This window comes from Schistocerca serialis, chromosome 2 (genome assembly GCF_023864345.2).
Source record: "Schistocerca serialis cubense isolate TAMUIC-IGC-003099 chromosome 2, iqSchSeri2.2, whole genome shotgun sequence".
NCBI lineage: Eukaryota > Metazoa > Arthropoda > Insecta > Orthoptera > Acrididae > Schistocerca > Schistocerca serialis.
Window position 1 is genome coordinate 630,427,555 of NC_064639.1, and position 22,718 is coordinate 630,450,272.

Below are 22,718 nucleotides of genomic sequence, written 5' to 3' on the forward strand. Positions count from 1 at the left end.
GGCTTGTGTTCGTGATGCAGCAACATAAATCTACAGGCTAGAATGGTCAAAGAAGTGCTGTTGATTCCTTACCTATTACTGGACAACTTTCATGTGCCTTGCGTCGTTAGTTCCTTTGCAATACATTCCACGATGCATTTTAAAGGTTTCTCTTTGTGTTCACTTACACATTAGCTTTCGGATCGAAGATACACTGCCACACTTTGGAATACAAGCACTACCAGGGAAATGAATCGGTCATGGATTTTCGATGTTCTGGACTCCACTGGAGTCTAATTTGGTGTATGAGTGTGTGACTGGAGGGGGGAGGCAAACTTAACAAAAGTTGATGCAGACGTGTTGTGAAGGGTCCAGCAACGTATGATCCAGCTAGATGCGAAGTCTTTGCAAATACAAGGTAGTTGAATACCTTTCCCAAAAATGAAATTTGTTTGTGTGTCTACGTTCCAGCACTGTGAAGACACGCCTGGGTGATGGATGTCTAGAATGGAATTATAATGTGTAACATAATGTGCAATTTAGTGTATTGCTTTTTTTGGACCTCATTGGATACCGACGATGTTATTGTGTGCACTATTAATTTAAAATGTTTTTAATTATCTCATGGACAGAGCAAAGCAGACGTCTTACATGTAAGAAGTTTATGTTATGTCTTAATGTTTAAGTAAAGACAGAAAGAAAAACACAACAACCCCAATTGGAGGTGTCAACTGGATACTGTTTGATGCTTTAACTGAAAAAGAATGTTTGGCGCAAACTGAACATGAACATCATTGAGTCTGAGTCTCCGATTCCCACAGCATTTTCTCATCTCACTGAGCTAATGGGAGACCTTCACCTCAGCGCAGAATTAGTGCTACTTGCTCTTAGCCTCGCTGCATGCAGTAACAGCATTACCAGAGCCTCACTTTCTGAATAGCATTTCTGTTAACCAGTGAGTCGCCTAAGGTTAAGTAGATACACTTTTGTATTGAACTGGGTTGAGCAATGAAATGCCGACCGAAACGTGCAGCAATTTTTCTTCATCGTGTTTGCTGTTGGCTACCGCTATCAAGCAAATTATGTGATTATTGGCCATTTGGGATTTACATTTAATTTTAGTACTGAACAGAATAAATTATAATGTATGGTTTCCTTAACCCAACTGATAACGATTTTTTTACCTGCCTAGATATATCTTTCTGTTTTTTGATATAACACTATTTTGTAGCATTCCATTTGCATCATGCTTTTTTTCTTGGATTTAAAAAGCTTTATAAGTTTTCACGTATAAAAATTCGGAGTCATCACTTTGAGCACGCACTTGCGCTTAAGCTTCAATCGAGAAGATCTAGTAATTGAGACGTTACACGGTCACTTTTACTACATCGATAATTTGAACCCGCATCTTGGCGTGATTTTTTTAAAGTTTTCTTTGCATAATAGCTTGCAATAAGTCCATGTAGAACCGTGAGATATGACACCATTTCCTCTAGATTACAAATGTTTCACTTCTTTCCCAGGCCAGGTAAGGCGAAGCCGTGGCGTCAGTCGTAAGTCTTTGCTGCGGCCGCCGGTGTCCTCGTGGCAGTATGTTAAGTTTGGAACTGGATATTGGCATTATAGAAGGTCAGAGTGAATAATGGATGAAATGCATTTGATGTTATTAATAATAAGCCTATGTTTTTAAGTATTTACGTGAACCTGTAGATAGAGAAATATCTTGTGCTTTTTAAATATAACAGTTGGCGCTATGAAACTGCACTTATATTGCGTCAGCATACAACTATTACCGAAACAACACAAAGATGAAAAGAATACAAATGTGATGTTTTAACAATAATCTTTACAGTAATGAGATATACAGCATGTCGTAAAGTAATCAGAAAGATCTGACGCTCTTGCAGTTTCTTGGCTCTTCTGTAAACAGCAGATGTCTTCAGTGGGCAGGCCAGCCATTTTTGTCTTCACTCCCTCGCAGACGATTCAAGCTGAGCCAACGGACTTGCAATACTCCTAGTTCCTGGGACAATCTGACAGGTATGGTTTGCACTGACTCTTTGGTTTCACCACGTACACTGCAAGGAATTGAAATATGTTTTAATAGAGGTAGGAAGTATAAAAATAACATAGCAGTTTAAATTTACTAGTGATAAAACAACTGAAACTCTTCGTCTTTTACAGGCAGCATGAATCTCATTCCCAGCATTGTGACAACATTATGTTATGGTTGTGCATCAGAGATAATGTGGGGTTCCGCCAGTAATTATCTCTGTCCTACATTTTACGAAGACATGCTTAATAGGCGGAGAATGTTATTATAAGTGCCGTAATAATGTCACAGCCGTAGTAACTGCTGCCAAGTGTGCTGTGTCACTGAGCTCCTTTCGTTATTGGTACTATAGCAGACCGTTGGAAGATTGAAAACGCGAGTAAACCTAACTTATAGCGTATTTCGAAAGTTGAGGATGTCACTAGAACTAAGTTCCTCTAGGGGGGTAACCTCCGGGCGTGTGAAGCATTCAGTAAGCAACACATGTATCCTGTGACGTGCCAGATGACGATAACCTCAGGGACCTCGGTTTCGTTTGGTGGGATCTCATCTGGCGATCCCAGAGTTTGTGATTTGGGAATGGTCAGAACTGCCCGTCTCCACTAACCGTAAAATTAGTCTTCTTAACAGCGATGACAGCTACTGCAAAAAAATTTACACTCTTGTCAATTTGATTAACAAGAATGTTACGTAAGTACTAATACTTATCATAAAGAAAGGACTGAATGAATGAATACTATATGATACTAAACAGAAACTTTAAGGAAAGAATTCAAGAAATTATTATTTACGAAGTTTGAATCCAGACTATAAACTGACCAAAGATAAGATTTATCCTAGGAGAGAGCTGTAGCCGCATCAAGCTGTAAGTTAGGTGTGACTACAATGTAATTCGGCAATGGAGATGTTAATTTCACTTCTCTCTTGAACTGTTGCAATAGTAGTATGCATGTTTACGGTTGGAAGTCAGACGTTGGACTGAAGTAAATCATGATTACCGTTTGGACAGATAACGGGATAGTAGATTGCTGATTTGTGATGGGACTTAGCCTTCATGATACTTAATAGTCACGAACATCAAAGGACACAGAATGAGACTGATCGCGACATAAACTCAATTATTCGACTTGAGTAGGCAACAGACAAACGCAATCACGGAAAACTTAGAATTGAGCCGTGTTGTCAGAAGCTATCGTCAAAGTCAGAATTGCCGATGCTAACAGACCCAGTACTCTGAATGAAAAATCGGTGAGTGTGTTCAGTGTAGGGACAGATGATTATGAAGAACATTATATTTTAATCCAACATTAATTCTTGGAGTGGCGTACATCATTTAATGGATATTTGAAGTGCATTTTTGGAAATGACTGATACTTCGGATATCATAAAAGTGAGAAGTGATTTAGTGACATTTTAACTGTAAACAGGAATAAGTTTACACGGAAGTACGACGCATTCTTAACATTGCTCAACGGTATGTTATCTCTATAATTACATCGTGTATGGGCGCTGATGACCACGCTGTGTAGCGCCCGAAAACCTCAAACCACACACACAACGTGTAGTTGCTGAATACGTGACGTAGCGTCGCCTTCTCGACGGAATGACAATTAACAACGCAATTTCCTCGCAAAACTGGTACAACCATCACCATCGAGCCGAGACAAAGCGAGACGTCACAGAGTACAGTTCATTCGCTGTGAACTAACGAAAGAGATTTTGAATTCAAAAAACTTACTGAGAAAACATTCTCGATGACAAAGTAGTATGTATTTGGAAAAAATTATTTGTAGAGAATTTCGTCTTTGTACGAAACCTCTGAAGTGTCAAACCATGCTGCTCAAGATGTATGTGCGAATATTGCCTGTTATGTTTGATAGTATCACGGCCGCTGTAAGACCCAGTCGCCAATCGAATATCACTTATTTCTTACAAACCATTCCTGTAATATTTTTCTTTTGGGGGGGGGGGGGGGAGGGGCATTTCGAGTTCCATTGTTGTATTTAATCACGAATGGTACTTGTTCCATGCCCTCAATACGTTGCAACTGTCTGTCCAGTGTTCTATGTGTTTAGCCGTGGGTGCTTTACGATGGAGGTTACTGAGATCAATAAGTAAATGAACTTGTGTTTTTTGCATCGTACTGAAGATTTATCCCACTTAGAGGTAAAGCATCATTTGCTAGGATCTTGCTTATAAACATATATTCTCCTATCAGTCGAGTGTTCTCATATTGTTGTCCGCATACTATTGATCAAATATTTTTACTCGCATTGCATCTCGCTAAAATGGTAGTAGCTTTTCCTTCAGCTACGTAGCTGCAGAACGTTAAGGGGACGCTGGCGCACGACACCCAGATTCGTGACATCAATAGACATATCATGAAAGATAGATTCTTCTACTCTGCAGGAATAGTGTCAACCGTAATGGAGAATGGTGACCACCTAGGGGAATGGTAGCTACTTTCAGCTAAGTTAGTCAGTTAGCAGTTAGTGATTGACGAAAAACAAGAGACAAGGAATAGTTAAACTTTTTTGTAAACTCATGTGTCAGGCGACAGTTAATGACGGAATGAGTGTGAACATACACATGTGTGGGGTGAAATTTTATGAGGAAAATTAAATGACAAGACAGTACAGAGAGTAATTTAATGAAAAACTTGTTACAATTTTTGGAAAAATTGGTTACTGAACACGTGAGTCCTTAAAGAGTATTATTAATAATTGACAGTTGAAAATACAGAGGTGTTTGTTTCTTAACTTCTCTCTCTCTTTGTGTGTGTGTGTGTGTGTGTGTGTGTGTGTGTTTGTGTGTGTTCGTTTTGATGTTCAAAGTTCCCACCGTTTTTTAACTCACATGTGCAGCAATAACGGACGCATTTGAAAATTTCAAAGAATCTGTGACGTTTCGGGCAATCGTATTTTGTGTGTCGAAAATGAGCCTATGTGTTTGTCACGGTATATATCCATTCTCTTCCTTGGTCCAAGTGAAAACCCGACTCCTTTCATTGTCAGGGGGTTCACGAGGTGGATGCTAGCCAAGATCGCCAGTCATCAGTTGCTGTAACTTCTGTGTGTGCTTAAACCAGTATTATTGGGCTGCCAGTGAGGCATATCGTATGTCACACACTCCTGGCGCATTTTATCGAACCAGCGGTTCCCATGATAATAAAACTGTCTTCGTTTCTGAAAATAGCAACTTTCTCTGCTTTTTGTGTCTGCGGGAAGGGATAAAATTACTCAAACGAAAGAGCGGAGGCAGACAGTTCTCCCGTTTAAGCATCTCTGAGAGAATAAAGCAGGAAACATTAGACAATTTTTATAGTAATATAAGATTCGTTTGATAACGTGTCAGTGCTCTATATGTCTAAAGGTCTCTCATGGTACACTTAAATACGTTAAACGATTAAGCAATACACTCTTTACGTCTACATGAAAATAGCACACCAAATATGAAACATATGAAGAAGTACGAAAAACTGAGTACGTCGAATACAAGTCGACCTGCATTAAACTAAATACATGATTCATGTTAAAATGTGATGGCACGGTGAAATATAACGAACATACACGTGTATGGAATTATAATGAGTGATTTCTTCCATCGTGGATTCATCGAATAGAAGATTAGGGAACAGAAAATTCCAATGAATTTATTTTCGGATATGCATGGTTTCCAAGCTAGAGCCCTTTTGTTGAATCGTACATTGTTGCAGAGACTGCGGTCCAGTAATAGCTGTACCACGTAGCCACAGTTACCATATGCATGGTTTCCTCCTAAAGGGCGGTACTGTTCTTCATACGTCGTAATTAGTAATTTTATGTCCGATTCACTTTCACCTTATGGTGGACGTGATACGGCGTTATACACAATGGTTCCGTATTCGAATCGAGAGAAGGCGGACATGGTATTTACTTACGGAGAGGCAAATGACCATCTCAAGAGTATAATGTATACACAGCCCATTCCAGACATGGAGGCACTGGACCAGCGTATTCATACTGCCTTTGACACTGTTCGGATGCGACCTGGCCGATGACAACTTGTGAGACAGAACATGCTACGGCGCGTACATGCATGCGTTGATGGCACATGTAAACAATGTTCAGCACATACTGTAACAGTGGCTGCCTGGTACAGCGCGTATTAGTTCGCATTCTCTGTAACAACGTATAATTGAAAAACGATCATTTGCAAGGAAACAGCGGAAAGCATTTCCGGACAAAAGTTCTTTAGACCTTATTTGTTCCTCATCGGCACATCGATCCAACACGTTGGAAAATATCACCCTGTAGAAACACTGAATGAATCCGGTACCGTTATCCATCACTCAGGATGAAGAGTGTGGAGAGCGCAAGATGACCAAATTGTTAATTGTTTTGAGAGAGACCAAAAGTTTGTAGAGGTGAGACCTTTCATTTTCCACAACTCTAGAAGATCCACATTTTGTTAGAGTTTGAAAAATTATTCTCTTGAAATTGCGCCAATGTGACTCTGCACGATCTCTGTGAAGTTACGGACTTCAGCTTTGTGCGAGATGCGAAGCAACCTTCTGTTTATTAATCGTCCGCAATAGTATTGCACCTGGGACTGGGGTGTTTCGATCGGTTCAACGTGAGTTTTAATAGTGATATTTTGCTAGGACACGATGAATAATTTCACAAAATAAGTACAGCTCTCCTGAAAGCTTCGATAGAAGGTGCATTTTCCTTGACCACTGTTCCTGATGGCTGCAATGTATCAGCCTGCCTACAACAGTGGCCACGAAAAGCCAAGCTAAAAAATGTCATGGTTGTATAGTAACAAACTTACTATACATTTAGAATTTCCCGCTTTTTTTCTAGACATTTCCGTCTACAAATTCATTACTTAACTTTCATGTAACCGCTACTCCCGTGGTAACCAACATGCATGCAGGCATAATTTCTAATTCAGTGGAAATCTTAAGTAGTACTACGACAACGCCACTTCCCTATCCTTTTTTCGAGATACTTTAGTGTCGCCTAAGTAACGTGCTTTTACCAGGTTCTTTTTTCGGCCTTTACTGACTACTAATTATAATGTGAGGTATGCTGCTATTTATAAATGCCTGAAATTTCGGACATTTTTTGCAATCGTTATACGGTTAATAACTAGTACATTTTTCATCGTCCGTAAGTAGCATATTTCGATCTGATATTACATTGTAGATATGTAACTGACTGAATAAGTGTGTGCCCTAATTTAATGCTAGCATTATGTTTCCGATAAGATGTAATCTAGAACGCTCACTTATCATTGCCCAATTCACCTATTTCTTCGTCACTACGTCAACGCGTCGCTAAATTTTAAACTTTTCTAAAGTTAGAAGCCTATTTCTACTTGTTCCTAAGCGTATGACGGGTATTGTTTGTACACACAAACCCACTTTTCGGCCTTCTACAGAGAACGATGAAAAGTGTACGTTCCCTATCGATTTATAGTGTTTAACTTAGTATATGTGTGTACAACGCTGCCAATACATTCACTGTGAAAATTAACTACACGCTATGGACCGCGGCACTTTTGGCAGCTTACGTCACCTGTTCAAATATCTTTTCGTAAAATTTTGAAATTGTAGCCCACTTCGAACTTGATGTCGCGTTACATGACATAATCCCCGTAAAAGAATTCAAAGGTGTGTAGAAGTTAAAAACATGCAGCAGTCTTACCGGAAAAGAAAGTTAGTGTAAAAGGTAGACTAAATATGCACAGCAAATTGCTCTGAATGGTTTTGGTGGAGAATCATGAAAAGTTGCAATTTCGTAATTTCGGTGAGGTAAGGGTAGTCACTGATCCTTGATAATTTGGTTTCATTCATGTCTTCACATTGAAGGAAGAATCGTTGGCAAAATATGATGCAAAACAATCTGGTGTTATATTGTCAAAAATGCACAGAATATAGAGGTATTTGAATTAACTTACCTTTCGGTAGCTGGTTGTAGCAAGAATACAGCTTCAGCGAATTAGCATACAAGTAGAACTTGTTGTCTGCTGCGACACAAATGGTATCATCGTCATCTTCTGTGTAAGACGACCTCCCCAGAAATCTACTCTCAGCCGTGATATTGCCGATGCTTAGTTCCTCATTTCCGATGCTGGCGGTGGTCGACTCTTCTGGTTGTCCGTGGACCTCCGCCACTGCTAGCAGTGCTGCAAAAATCGATGAACGTAATTACAGATCGCTATTTCGTCTCATGGCTGTTAGTGCAACTCTCCCAGTTACGACTTCGACACTACTGTATGCTATATGTGCACCGTCTGCTAGCGTGACAAAACTGAGGTATAGTGCAACTCTACTGACCCCTACCACGAACCCTTCCACTTGCTAACATATCTCCACCGTTTGGTAATGATACTGATTTTGTCTCATAGTGTGACTCTGAGTTTGACAGTCTTTTCGACGTACATGAAAACCATGTGACTACATTCAGTGAAGCTACAGTAAGGGAATACCGGATATTTGTGACATTTATGAAGAATATATGAAGACGTACTGCATCGCAATACGAGAGCATGCACACTTGGGTGAAAATACAACAGGTAGGACGGAAATTTCACCAATAATTTGTAATTATTATTAATTATCATTAAATTATAATATTTACTCATGTTTACGTGAATTCTGATACGTTGAACTCTATAGTGAACCGTAATTATTTACGAACTGGGGAATATTTTGTGTTTAATCGATGACAGGGGACGTTTTTACTGACTGTCCCAGCTTAATAAATAAATTGGAAATTACTAACACTAATATACACAATCCCGCAAACTTTATTGCATTTGATAGTCTTTGTTACTTCGTTTCATTCTCAAGCAATAATCGTAGGAAGACAATGTGAGTTATTTCACTGTCCGAAAAAATATCAGTTTATTGTAGAATTAGCATCTTGACGTTTGCTACAACAATTTTCCTGGAGACTAACATTTTTTACCACTTTTAAATACTTATTTTAATGCGTCTTGTATTTGCTTGCATTCGCTTTACTCGGTGATGCTTCGCTAAAATTTGGGCAAAGATAATTTTTCGACGTGGTAAGAAAGCAGGCATGCACCGCTCGACCCTACAATATCAACCCAATAATCCAAAGAGCGCTCAAATGTGGTAAGTGCCTAACATCATCCCATGGATTATTTGAACTACATAAGAGTAGTACCAATACATCGCAGCATATACGTCACGCTAATCGTTAGTGGCTTCAACTATCATACGATAATTGCGTTTGGCACAGGAGACACGTGGCCTAGGAAAAACCTGATAGTTGAAATCCGTTCGACGAAGGCTGAATACTCTTGCCACTCCAGCTGGGAGCAACAATGGCATAAGTGCAGTACTACGATTGCCCCGAGTAATTTATCCCTTGTACGGAGTGTACCCTACTAAAATTACATACTTTCATTGAATAATGCTAAATACTCTCCTGGCTATAAGCTAAATGCTGTAACTGGAAATCGCTACCCATAAGGTTGGTAATGGAATCCAATCTGTCCGCCTAACACCCCACACGGTAATTAGCTATGATGTATATAACAGAAAGATTGGTCATTTGTTGAACAGTCCGCATGTCCCAGAAAATAAAAAAGAAGGAATCAACAGTGACATAGACACTACGTTCATGTCGGACAAGTTCTCGCAGTAATTTCTAACTCCAATATACAAATGCAGTTGTCTTTCAAGTTCTTGTTGGATTGATATTATCTCACAAATAGATTGACAATATTAGTACTTTCCTCACTTATGTTTGGAAATGTTTCCCTTTCTAGTAAGGTTCTGCCCCACTAAAAGTTAGCCAGATATTTGGCTGAAAAAGCTGGGCTCTTCATTGGTTCTGACATCAAACAGCCCGCATATTCTATGACGGAGGCATCAGAGATCTTTCACTATCTACGTTAAGTCCAAGATACTAGTACATACATGGATCTGTCACAGAAATGTGACCACCGCCTTTGTTCGGCATCAGCACGAGATAACCACTCAATGACGGTAGGGTGCAACACTAACAGTGGAAGCTATATAAAGCGCGTCAGGGAGCCGCGGGGGACAGTAGAATCGTTGTCATAAAACAAAAAGAAGTTATTTATCTGACGTCCAAATGGGTATGATTATTGCCTTTCGGACCAAGGGTGGATGCACGCTTCAGTTTTTAAACTGTTCACGTGTCGGCCTGCTGAAAGTGTACTGTGCATGGCAAAACTGCACGATCCAAAATCGACGCCATGACCAGTGGGGCAGCATGGCCCATAGATGACAGGAGTGAAAGACAGCTGCGCAGATGTGTACGGATGAACAGGCATGCAACAGTCGAGGAAAAGACGCCCCAGGTGAACCAATGGGTTACCAACAGTGTCTGCTCAACAATCATTAAGCGAAGATTGCTGTTTACTGGCGTCCACAGCAGGTCCCAGATTCGAACGCTCACGCTTTTCATCGGCGACGAAGCCTTCAATATTCACTCCAATACCTGAACTGGACCTGTTTTGAATGGCCGTTTTAGGCGAAAAACGTTTTATGCTCGATCGGGTATAAGGCGGGTGGCGCGTACGGTGTGAAACGTCTCAATGCAAAGAACCTGCAATGAGTGAGGGAGTGTTATGGTCTGGGAATGTATTCGTGTCCGTGATTCTTCATAATAGACGACATAATTGATCTAAACTAGTATGCGTTTGTGCTTTGGGACCCTGTCTACCCCTCCATAGAGCTTAATGTTCTTCGGCACAGTGGCATCTACCAAGAAGACAATGCATCCTCTCGCTGTTGGATCTGTAGTTTGCTCTTAACATGACTGGATATGTTTCCGTCTGTTCTTTGGAATGAGATCTCAATATGGTAACTTCAGGGCTCTTGTACTTCTCTTTATACCCTGTGATCTAGAAGTGTGTTTCCAGTAATTGCAGTTTGGTTTTATTATGCAATTGATTTGTTGGATACTTGTTGCCAGTTTCACTACGTAGTTATCTGTAAAGAATATAAGAGTTTTTTCATTGTACTCGCTTTCTTCCATAGCGTTTATTATATGGCCCCTATTTTGCTTTCTAATTGTTACATGATTCTCCCTCTGTTTTATTTGTTCATATTACGTATTGTTTAACATTGTTTTTTATTTGCCTGCTCGTACTTATCTTTTACCTTTCTTTAATCCCCTTGGATAGTAGTTTGTTTAGTTAGTGATTAGTAGCGCATTTTACATTGCTGTTCATTATTGCAATACGTCTTACGTTTGTAAGCCCCTCCTATAATATTTAAAGAAACATTTGAAATGTGACGCATGAGAAAAATTATCTATCAACACACCTAACACTTCATAGAGGCAACGGAGAACGTGACGTCTTATGTTACAATTCAATATACAGAAACAAACACTGTGAATGCAGTGTTAAGCACGAGTCAGTCTCTATATTGTGAAGGCGGAATGATATGCGTAAGAAGATGTTCCAAAAATATTTTCCTAGAATAGCAGAACCTACATTGCAAGATTTATATTTTCTGTCTTTTTAGTTGCAGTGAGAACGTAAACAGGGGACCTCATGGGAAAAATCGTTTAATATCACACACGCACACAAATGATCCAAAAATTTTGTTGCTACAACACAGAAGAGTGAAAAAAATGGGGAAACTATTGTCCTAAGCTAGCAAAACGTAATTAATGCTGTATCTTTTTTGTTCCTTAAATAAAGCTGGAGTCCTCTTTTCACCATTCCTACAAGAGGTGTTGTGTGCGCATTGCAGTATGTATCACATCTCAGCCTTATGCTTCTTTACTTATCAAGTGTAAAAGGATTGCAACACCAGTCACTAACTCTCAAAATGCATATAGCTATTAAATGAAAGAGCTATTCGATTAAAACTGGTGCCATTGGCTGGTTTTGTATGAGACCGTTCTGGACAATATTTCTGACAAATTCCATAAGCTCATTTCATTCCATTTCTGACAAGTACCTACAGCATTTTAGTTACAGAAGCGACTAATAGGGAAATCTCTTACATGTTCTGCGAAAAGATCAAAGTTCGCGAATCATTTATTATCATTGGGCTGATACAAATTCAACGGCTTCTGGTGTCAAAAGAATGTTAATGAAGATAGGAAAGCATTCGAGCTCAGCGGAAATATCAGCAATTTAGCTGCAGTGTATTTTAACTGTCAAGATCGAATGTTTAGCTCCTTGAATGATGGGGGTGTGAAGCACAAAATGGTAAATTCTAAGAGTATTTGCAAACGGCATCTTAGACCTGTATGTGCCGAAAAAGGTTCCATAGAAATGCAAAGGCCCGCCACAGTTCGAATGATACGTTACTAAGTTTCTGTCAAAACAATAAGAGCTTCATACACGTTTAAAAGACTTCGGAGCTTTGTTAAAAGCAAATCCCGAAAGCAGCCATGACATTTAAATTACACAGTCACTAACCAATCTGACAAAAAATCTTAACATGTATTGTTACAGTATATACATCTACTTCACTTATTAAGTCACTCTTTGACCGTACTGTCGCCCTCGCCACAAATCAAGGAGAGGAGGTCGAGGTACTGATTTCGCTTTTCTGAAACTGATTCGCCACAGAATTAGGTTTCGTTGAATTGTCTCAAAAGACCCACCTAGTCAACATTCACGTATTTGATAGAGCAATATCAACTAATATCACTCTGTAGTGGAAAGGTATCTGGATGTGAGAAAATGTCTTCAAGATCCTATACACAACTTTCTCCCCTTCCAGCAGAAGTTAATCGTAGGTCGAAAGAGCGGCAAAGCATTCCAAGCGACTCGAAAAAAGCACACATGATTGAATGCCTAACTCGTTGTCGTTGCACAACCCCTTTTATACCCACGGATAATGATCGTTTTGGAGGAAGGAAGTGTCCTCCGTAAGAAACAAAATTGATTCAGCAAACTAAAGTCTTACGGCATTCATCAACTCGGAATCACAGTATGGGCAATGTCGCCCACATCTAAGCCTCGTTCCTTGAATTATTCCGAACAATATTCGATACAGTTCGGAAATGCTATTTAGTGGACAATGTACGAAAATACCGGATAGCAGGCCGCGGTGGCCAAGCGGATCTAGGTGCTTCAGTCCGGAACCACGCGACTGTTACAGTCGCAGTTTCGAATCCTGCCTCGGTCATGGATGTGTGTGATCTCCTTAGTTAATTAGATTTATGTAGTTCTTAGTTCTACTGGCTGATGACCTCAGATGTTTAGTACCATAGTGTTCAGAGCCATTTTAACCATTTTGAATACCGGATATTGGACCTGATTTATGATTTTATTCGGTAATTCACTGCAGAAATAATTCAAATGAACATACACAAACACACACACACACACACACATACAAAGAGAGAGAGAGAAGTAAAGAAACAAACACCTCTGTTTTTCAACTGTCAATTATTAATAATACTCTTTAAGCACTCACGTGTTTAGTAACCAGTTTTTCCAAAAATTGTAACAAGTTTTTCATTAAATTACCCTCTGTACTGTCTGATCATTTAATTTTCCTCATAACATCTCCCCCCACACATGTATTTGTTCACACTCATCTCGTCATTCAGGCGGTCAGTCCGGAACCGTGCGACTGCTACGGTCGCAGGTTCCAATCCTGCCTCGGGCATGGATGTGTGTAATGTCCTTAGGTTAATTAGGTTTAAGTAGTTCTAAGTTCTAGGGGACTGATGACCGCAGATGTTAAGTCCCATAGTGCTCAGAGCCATTTGAACCATTTTCAAAAGTGATAGTCGGAAAGAAGCTGTGATATGTCTATAACTGTTCACAATATACACAGCGTAGAAAATGTATTCCGTAGTCTGGGAGGTGGTAGTTTAAATGAAAACACAAGCAAAATATCCGGAAGACATGAGCTCTAAGATCCATACTTTTAGAGCTATGTGTACTTGGTGATACCGTAAACCGTATTCACAGTTCATTGCAAGTGAAGCGGATACCTTATTTCTAACAGAACCGGTGCGTATTTTGAACAGCTTACGAAAAACATTGTAGTTTTTTCCCTGTAATTGCCAGAAAATTGAAGCCTGCTGTTTCTCAAGGAAAATACCAAACTCCATTTTGATCACAAATGCAGGCCCTATGTAATAGCTTGTAAAACTACGACTCAGTGCCACACGTATTTTCCAGATACTTAATTTCATAAGTTTAAAACCATTTTTGAAACTGTATGTACTTGCGAATTCCATCGTAAATGAGATTGTAATATATGCTGGAAGAATAAATAACAAATAATTATGTCAAGTTGTAGTAAATACTCTGACAATGGCTTGGATGTTATATTTGTAAGAAACATGACATACATTTCATGTCACGATAATATCGTAGGCGTAAGAATGCGCAGAGGGGTGCGTTGCGTACAATGTGCATTGTTGTACAGACGTGTGTCTTGGAGCAGGAATGACAAATTGTGCGGGAAATGGTGTCATAATAAGTGGGAAGGTAAGACATAAGTGAGGGAGCACGTGTATGTGCGTAGCACATGTCCAAGAAAATATTTAGCATTAACGAAAAAAGCAGTATGGGCCAAGTTTATTCAAGCTTATTGCTAATCAAAAAGAGGCTACTGTCTATACTGAATATCATAATAAGCATTACATCGCACTGCAAGCAACTCATCGCAAAGTAAGAACCATATAGTAGTTTCATAATTGTGGTATACGCATGCCAGTATAATAGTATCTTTCTTGGAAAACTAGAATTGTCTTGTCAAACCAATCTTTACTGACCCAACCCGTTAGCCATCAACGTAATCGTATCCTCTTATCATAACTTCCGAAAAAGTGTCAAGTGAAGAATATAGTTAAAAGAAAAAAGGATCCGTTAAATTGACCACTCATTTTCAATCAAGTGGTTATTGTAATAGAAAGCTGTAGTAGCTACGGTTCTTTATATCGTGCAGCAATGCTATGCTAACGCAGCAATCAGTTGAAACGAAAAGTGATATAAGTGCAATACACGTTTGAGTGACAAACGTAAACTGGCTATCTTGTAGCCAAAGTAATTTTTCTGATTTTATGGTGTGTCCTGTAAATGATATATCTCTACACAACACTAGTATTGGCAAGAGGTATTTGCCCTGAAGGAAAAATTCTACGGCACTATTCGAATAGTATCAGATAAAGAATTAATTACTTCTGGTCACGACTAAATATTTTCAAAGAGACAGCATTATCGTGATTTGTGTGACGCATTAGAGTTTCTATGCAGTGTTGCTAGTCGCAGTTAAATTTTTTATTAAAATTATTTGATTACTAATTAACATCTTTAGCGTTTATTTTACTCGTGTTTTTTACATCTAACTTTGCGCAGGGGCATTCTGTTTATTTACCGCATTACCTTTGTTTCCAGCATTTGCGTGAATTCAGTGTCATTAGCTATTTACCAAATGTAGCTTCTAATCGTTTTGGAGATGGGAAACCTTTTATTCTGATTTCTAAATTCACCCAGACAACGTCCTACAGGAAGGCTGCCGCTCGTTGCCTCCCTTTTTTTTTTTACATTTCTATCGTTGATGTACACTGCAAAACACTTGTGTAGTAGTGATCGGTTTGTAACTGCCTAAGTTCTGTCGGTAAACATCGATCTTTGTATTAGATGCTTTGTTCCTACTGACTGTGCAGTTTTATACTCGGGAGAGTATCTGTGAGTAATATGTTATGATACAACAAGAATGTAATGTGGTCCCACTGGTTTACTCAGTTGCTTACTGCACTCTGTTGATGATCGATTCGGAAACAGCTTACAGTAGACGAGATAAGCTTCATAATAGCGAAGATTAAGAAGTGTTCATTCGAAATAAGGAATGCATTTTAAAGTCTACTGGATTCTTTTTTTTTTTTTTTTGTTTCGACCATACAATCATCTTTCAGTGCATGAAATACTTTTCTTAACACCCTCTACGTAAATGATCCTTTGGTACCGACGGAAATTCCATAAGATATTTCGCGGACGACATTGATGTCTGTAGCGAGGTTGTTACGTTAAAAGACTGCAGGGATATGGAAATCTGCACTGCGCATAAACACGTGAAAAAACCCACAACACGTCATTTACACTGTTGGCGAAAATTCACTAAAACCAGGAAATACCTTGGAGTAATTGCACGAAGAGACCTAAAGTGGAACGACCACATAAAACTGGTTGCAGGAAATGCAGTTGCGAGTGTGAGAATTATTGGAAACGTCTTAATGAAATGAAATTCATCCACGAAAGAGATGGTTCTCAAAGCACAATGTCTGTAGGTTGCTGTGTCCGTCTCGTCCGTCTTGAATCGATAGGACTGAGATGGCAGAGAAGACGAAGAATGATTCTTTTGTTTAGTGAGTTCGAGGGCTTTACGAATATGCTGAACAAGCTCAATCTCCTCATCGTCAAACTGATATTCCACGACTCTAACAAGATTACTACGGGTGCACCTATAAGATTAATAAGGCTGTACCTACAATATATATATTTGTAATTGCTTGAGTCTCACTCTCAAACCATTAATACTTTTCATATAAGCAACACAAATACCTTTCGTCAACTATCTATGAACTACCATTGTTCACGAGCAAAGGATATGAAAAAATCGTCCTAGAACATTCCCGACCCTCTAAGGTGTTTTCCATTCCGAATTTTACGTCGCCAATTGCGGCAATAAAATGTACTTCCTCGATTGTACAAATAGCTTTTCAAACGGATCAATACATGAGAAATTATGTAAAATTGAGGTAAGGAAAAAATGTTTATCGTGAATGAAAGTTTATAAATTCTGTCAATACTTACCAGCAACAAGCAACAGAGAAGCCTTCATTGTACTCGACAGGACTATAACAGATGTCTGCGTTATAATTTCATTTATATATGTTTAGACACCCGATGCCATCACCGAATGTTATCGTCAAGTTCCCTTCTGATTTTCCGTTCCGTGAAATCTGGTTGCAGCAACTAGCAGCAGATTGACTTTCCTTGTACTTGAAAGGACGTCTTATCGTTCGCAGTGTCTAATTATAATCAACATTACAACTACAGCATTTAATAACACTTTTTACCGTTCTGGGTCATTTAGTTAGCTTCTTTTTTCCTTTCCTTCTTTTTGCGTTGTGTGACACTTTAATAGAGGCGAGGAAACGAAACGACAGGGTCTACGGAAATTAACTGCCACGGCACACCAACACAGTTGAGTTGATATTTTTACACACGTCTTATTGGCAATACTTGTCAAATCCGCAATGCGAAGACAAATTTCTACTAAAGCGAGTTTCTAGGAATTGCTGATAATATGTTTTAGCATTAGTACAACTCAGTTTAGGCACAGGTGCGTAAGGAAAATTTTTTTTTCTCTCAATAAAGCCTATCTTTTAATGCAATACGGCTCGAATCCTGATGAAAGGATATGAACAGAAGTCAGTGATCGTTTATAAAGTTCATCTTGCAGTCTAAAGAGCTTTCCATTTTGAAGAGGAAACTCTTGTGCCAAGAGGATAGTATTCCCAGGAACTCAAGCACCTAGATACTACAGTCTAGTTACCAATCTTAGAATCACATGACGGAGTGTACTCTAGAGACTACCTAAGCAGATTCCACCATCTTCTATTTTTTTTATTGTTCTCAGACGTAAGGTTGTGTTTTGTGCAATATTTGTAATTTTTTCGAGATCTACACGTTTAAGTCTCGTATAATGCATTAACTCTATTTGAAATATATGGTTAATTCTTTAGTTACAGACTATTATGCCAAGTTATACATATATATTGCACTGGATTAAATTTGGGCGCACTCTATCGAATTGGCACGTAAAATTCTCCTCCTCAAAAAATCATGTTGTATGTAACGGGTAACAAGCCGACGCCTTCTGTAGACACTAGCCGTCATATGAAATACAAGTTGCATTATTTGTTAGGATTCAGCCTAGCTACACAATTCCAAACGGAAATGGCAAATATTTGCTATAACTCCAGAGAAAGGCACATAAAGACTCTTAGAAAAGACATCCTATATAAAGTATTGACGGTTACGGAATGCTGCGTCGGTCGTTGACCTTAAGAAGAAATAATTTAACAAAGTACAATGCTGTGACTTGGAAAATAGGAAAACCTTCAATTTGGCAGAGAAAATATTGTAATGCAGGAAAAAACTGGAGTACAATGAAGTGGATAAGGAATAAGAAAATATTTTAAAGATCAAGTACTCATCTGGCTAGAAGCGAAAGTGTGTAAATTGTTTCGAATTACCACCTTGTCCCCTACCTTTCTGGTAGAGGGAAAGTCACCCAAGGAACGACTTATAGAGAAGGAGACGACGCGTCACATCTCACTAACACCTTCACAGAGGTACACATACGTATTTAACATGAGAAATGTTTAATTGTTTTGGGTTTTAGTGTAAATGGCATATTAGTTATAATACAGTAGAGTCACGTGAAAAGATTATGTCACATTGTCCTTAGAAAAATGAAGTGAAACAATTTTTTTAATGCTTTGAACCTCACATTTTGCAATAACAGATATAATGTCTGGTGTTATACCACAATCACTGGTTATACAATGTTACTTATAATCCGTCTTGACTGCTAAAATTATTTATTCACATGGATGGTTTCGGTCACCATCAGATCTGCAAATTTCGGTTACAGGAGTAACTCATCCATAAGCAACAACCTTCACATGCTGCGTCCTGTAACCGAAATTTGCAGATCTGAAGGTGGTTCTAGAGGCACCGAAACCGTCCACGTTAATAAACATCTTTACAATCAAGACGGATTATAAGTAACATAGATTTGAACCTCGTGCACAGTGATGTTGTGGGCCATACAGAGCTAAGATAATGATCAAATTCATTTGCACTACACTTCCCCAAAGGGGTTGTAACAAGACCAATACCCCTGGCTCTTCCTATGACTAACGAAGAAGTATGTAGAACACTTCACATCGCTTCACAGGGTTCAGACCTTGCAAACAGCAACCTACGATATCACTGTATGGTTTCACCAATCCTGCTACCTTTAACGTTCCTACTGCTTCTTTCAAATACTTGTATACTATCTTGTTATCAGTGGTCTGAGAAAGATATTTGGAGAGATTTTCTCCGTTAGTAAGACTATTTTTTCAGTGTCTTCACGAAGAAGACGAAATTAATAACATTAAAAATCAAGTAAACAAAACAGTTTTATGACATTTTGACTGTTACCTGGAAGTAAACATGGCAGAGAGGACATTCTGTTAAGTGGTACTGAAGACAAATCGTCATAACGAACGGTACAGCCTTTCTCGCTTCGAGTGGAGAGATACCAAATCTCTTTCTGTTACTTCTCTTTAAACATCGCTAGGATTTCGTTTGTGGCTTAAGGAATATGTCAGGATGGTTGCTTTAAAAAAAAGACGCCACTGATATCCTACCACATCCGTATCATAGCTTGTGTTCTATTTCTGAAGAGATTACCATATTTCCTCATGACGTGCTTGCTGCTGCACAAAAATATACTTCGATATCGATTTTTATTCCTCTGTCGCCTTGTCTCTAATGGACAGCACTCACGATTATATGTTACGGTCGTGGTCTGAAATAAATTTTGATTTTTGCGCTACTGCGTAATTTTTCAATCATCAGCTGATTCGTAGCGGTTACAGAGATGGATCATTTTATTTCATGACTAAAAATGTAGCAACTTATATCGTAAAACTGACTTCGGTTGGGAGCAAACCTGTTGCAAGAACGAGGAAACAAAAAATCCCGAAACATTGTATGTAAATGATAATCTGTGAAGACAGCAGCTTGAACTCTGATCCGTCGGCGGTGAGTCAGCCACTTCGGGCTCTTCCTCTAGCTGAAAATTCCGGTGTGGTCTCGAGGGCTCTGGACAGTATGTCGCACCTCACTATCGCTTCTCATCTGGAACCACCTCTTACTCTGTAGTAAATAAGGGTACAGATATGTCAACAAAGATGAACCCTGTGAAAACTCCTGAAGAGGTCTTGTTAATCATTGTGGGTACAGCAGATGTCAGACACGCCCTTTCCTACAGAGCACACGCACTTCTATTCCTGCAGCCCCTGCAGAACATGAAGTCACAATTGTAAATTTCCTTTGACTACATCCCTATTAACAGTTCAGTATCAATTTTGATGATGAGTTTTCAAATACTTCATCTTCGCCTGATTAGTAAATAAAGTGACGTGCTACTTGTGTACTTCTTACTAACAAGGGACAGCTTTGACAACGAATTTTCGGAACCGCACAAAACCATGTATAAAATAACACCTGATCACAGAAAAACCAGTGGTCTGTGTAATTTCCATGAAAAACGTTTCATTCTACAAAGAGCAGTATTTTAATAGAGAGAAATAAAGTAACAATATGTAAGTGAAAGGTAAATAGGGAACTGGAAGAATATTAACACGTAATTCAATGACGACAGTATAACAAGAATTTTCAGTCAACAGTGCAAAAATACTCTGCCTAAAGTAATCATATAGCTCAAAACACACATATCCTACATACCTGATAGTACTTATACTAATCCTCATTCTGCAGATGCTGGAGTGGTTAAAACAATGCGGACGAGAACAAAGACAACACCTCACTAAATCCACGTTTCTATGATCAATATCACTTACGTATTCAATCAGTCCAATAACAAACGTGACATTAATTACATTTTTAAATGGTGATGTGGGTATGTCAGTGTCAAACAGGCTTTTCACCAAGTTTAGTGCAAAATATGCACATCCTCTGTTGCAGAAAGTTGGTTGTACATAACAGAGCGAAGTGCATAATGACAAACTTATGTGAATCTTCGCTTGTGTTTTGGAATATTGAAGTCTTACATAATCAGGAATCATTCTGATGTAGAGCTTATATTGGCGAAAGATGTAACCTCTAAGAGATGGTAGTGTTTCGTGCATTGTAGTGGAATATCTTCAGCATAACATCTTTACTTGGACAACTTGCACCTCGACGAGGACGATGCATATACCCTCACCATCAATTATGCAACAATATGTTCTTTTCACCTGCTGCGTGTTCGCAAAGGACTACAGTTACAAATCGTTTCATGTTGATCTTTGGTTCTTGTTCTAGTTTTGCTTGCCTCCGCATGAATGTATCGTGGGCAGGTTATTTCAAGTTCCTTTGAAACATAACGGGCAACAGTGACTTTTGCGACCTCAAAACAGATGTACAATTTATTTACTAATCAGTCTGTCATTGATAATACCACATCAATTGTGTATCTGTGGGTAGAGCATGACAGTGTTGATGGTGAAGGCATTTCGTACTGGAATTGGCTCTGGTCACTGTTCCAAATATTTTCTCTCTCCACACTCTGCTCTCTCATAAACACCTTCACTTTATCCACATACCGTTGTGTCATCTGACGTTTACTATTAAAGGCTTGTTTCTATTTCTGTGTGACAAATATAGTGACATGCGATATTTAGCTTTAAGACTGTCGATAAGGGAATTCGAAGATTTGAAATTGTCCAAGTCATCCATTTTATACGCTTCTAGTGCCCAGATCTGCATATGCCAACAGTGAACAGTAGATCCACACGACCTCCCTCTATCTAATTGTGATACCACATGCTCTTTCAGAGCTTGTACTGTTTTCTATCAAATGATCTCCTGCTGCCTTTCACTAGACGCTCAATTTACAATTAACCGGTAATTTGCTATACTTTTAATGCCCTTATAATGTCTCACTAGTATGCTACAGGAATTGAAGCCAAGACTGCCACAGCCTTCTTCAGTGTTTTCTAGTCAGCTGTCGTCAGTATCTTCCAGTACACTGGATTTCGACGGTTTGCATGTAGATAGGTCGTACTCACTTTGACTGGACTGTTGCTGCTGCCCTAGAGATGAATGTCGTGTACTGATTGGACAAAAACCTTCAGCTTCAGGTTCTGCCTGTTCTTCCAAATCAGTATCCCTATCTTCATATTTTAATGTTTAACATCTTTAAATCACACCCAGTAGATCTATACAGGTGTGGAACTGTTAAATTCCTTAGCTTTCCTAGATTCTTTTAGATTTAATCAATTCAAGTGACTCTTGCAGGGTACCCTCGTAAACAAGGAAACGACCTCAAAACTCACCATGATTTGTCATAAGTTTGACGAGAAGACCACTGAACATTTTAGGCATTTCTTGACTTCGACGTATTTTCTTTTTAATGAAGGATACTAGGAACAAATGGAGGGAGTCCCCATGGGTAGCCTACTGTCACCGGTGGTAGCGAATTTGTACATGGAGAACTTCGAGGAGGAAGCCCTGTCGTCATCCTAATGGAAACCTACTTGCTTTTTCCGTTACGTGGACGACACGTTCGTCATCTGGCCACATGGTATGGATAAACTCCTTGACTTCCTTACACATCTAAACTCCATACACCCCAACATCAAATTCACTATGGAGACTGAAACGGAGGGTATATTACCTTTCCTTGACGTCTTGGTCAAGAGAAGGGCTAACGGCACCCTAGGTCATGGAATGTTTCGGAAGACAACGCACACTGATCTTTATTTGCACGCAGACAGCTGCCATCACGCTTCACAGAGGAGTGGGGTACTTAAAACTCCAGTACATAGGGAGCGCACTATCTCTGATGCAGCGAGTCTACCCCAGGAATTGGAACATCTGAGAACTGTATTTCGAAAAAGTGGGTACTCAGAGTGGCAGATTAAACGTG

General features: G+C 39.2%; 2 protein-coding genes across 9 annotated transcripts in view; both read right to left on the minus strand.

Annotated features, from left to right (window-relative positions):
* Positions 1-22,718, minus strand: part of LOC126457690 (uncharacterized) — a 358,927-nt gene that overhangs the window by 129,285 nt on the left and 206,924 nt on the right. The window lies entirely within an intron of this gene.
* Positions 1,725-22,718, minus strand: part of LOC126457688 (uncharacterized) — a 48,679-nt gene continuing 27,685 nt past the window's right edge. The window contains exons 1-3 of one of the 2 annotated variants that reach the window (XM_050094196.1): positions 16,820-16,966; positions 7,976-8,203; positions 1,725-2,057 (exon numbers count right to left, since the gene is read on the minus strand). In XM_050094196.1, coding sequence (XP_049950153.1) covers positions 1,996-2,057; positions 7,976-8,203; positions 16,820-16,847 — 318 coding nt within the window. In that variant the 5' untranslated portion in view covers positions 16,848-16,966 and the 3' untranslated portion in view covers positions 1,725-1,995. Of the gene's footprint in view, positions 2,058-7,975; positions 8,204-16,819; positions 16,967-22,718 lie in introns of those variants that run through there. The other variant, XM_050094197.1, reaches the window with a different exon arrangement.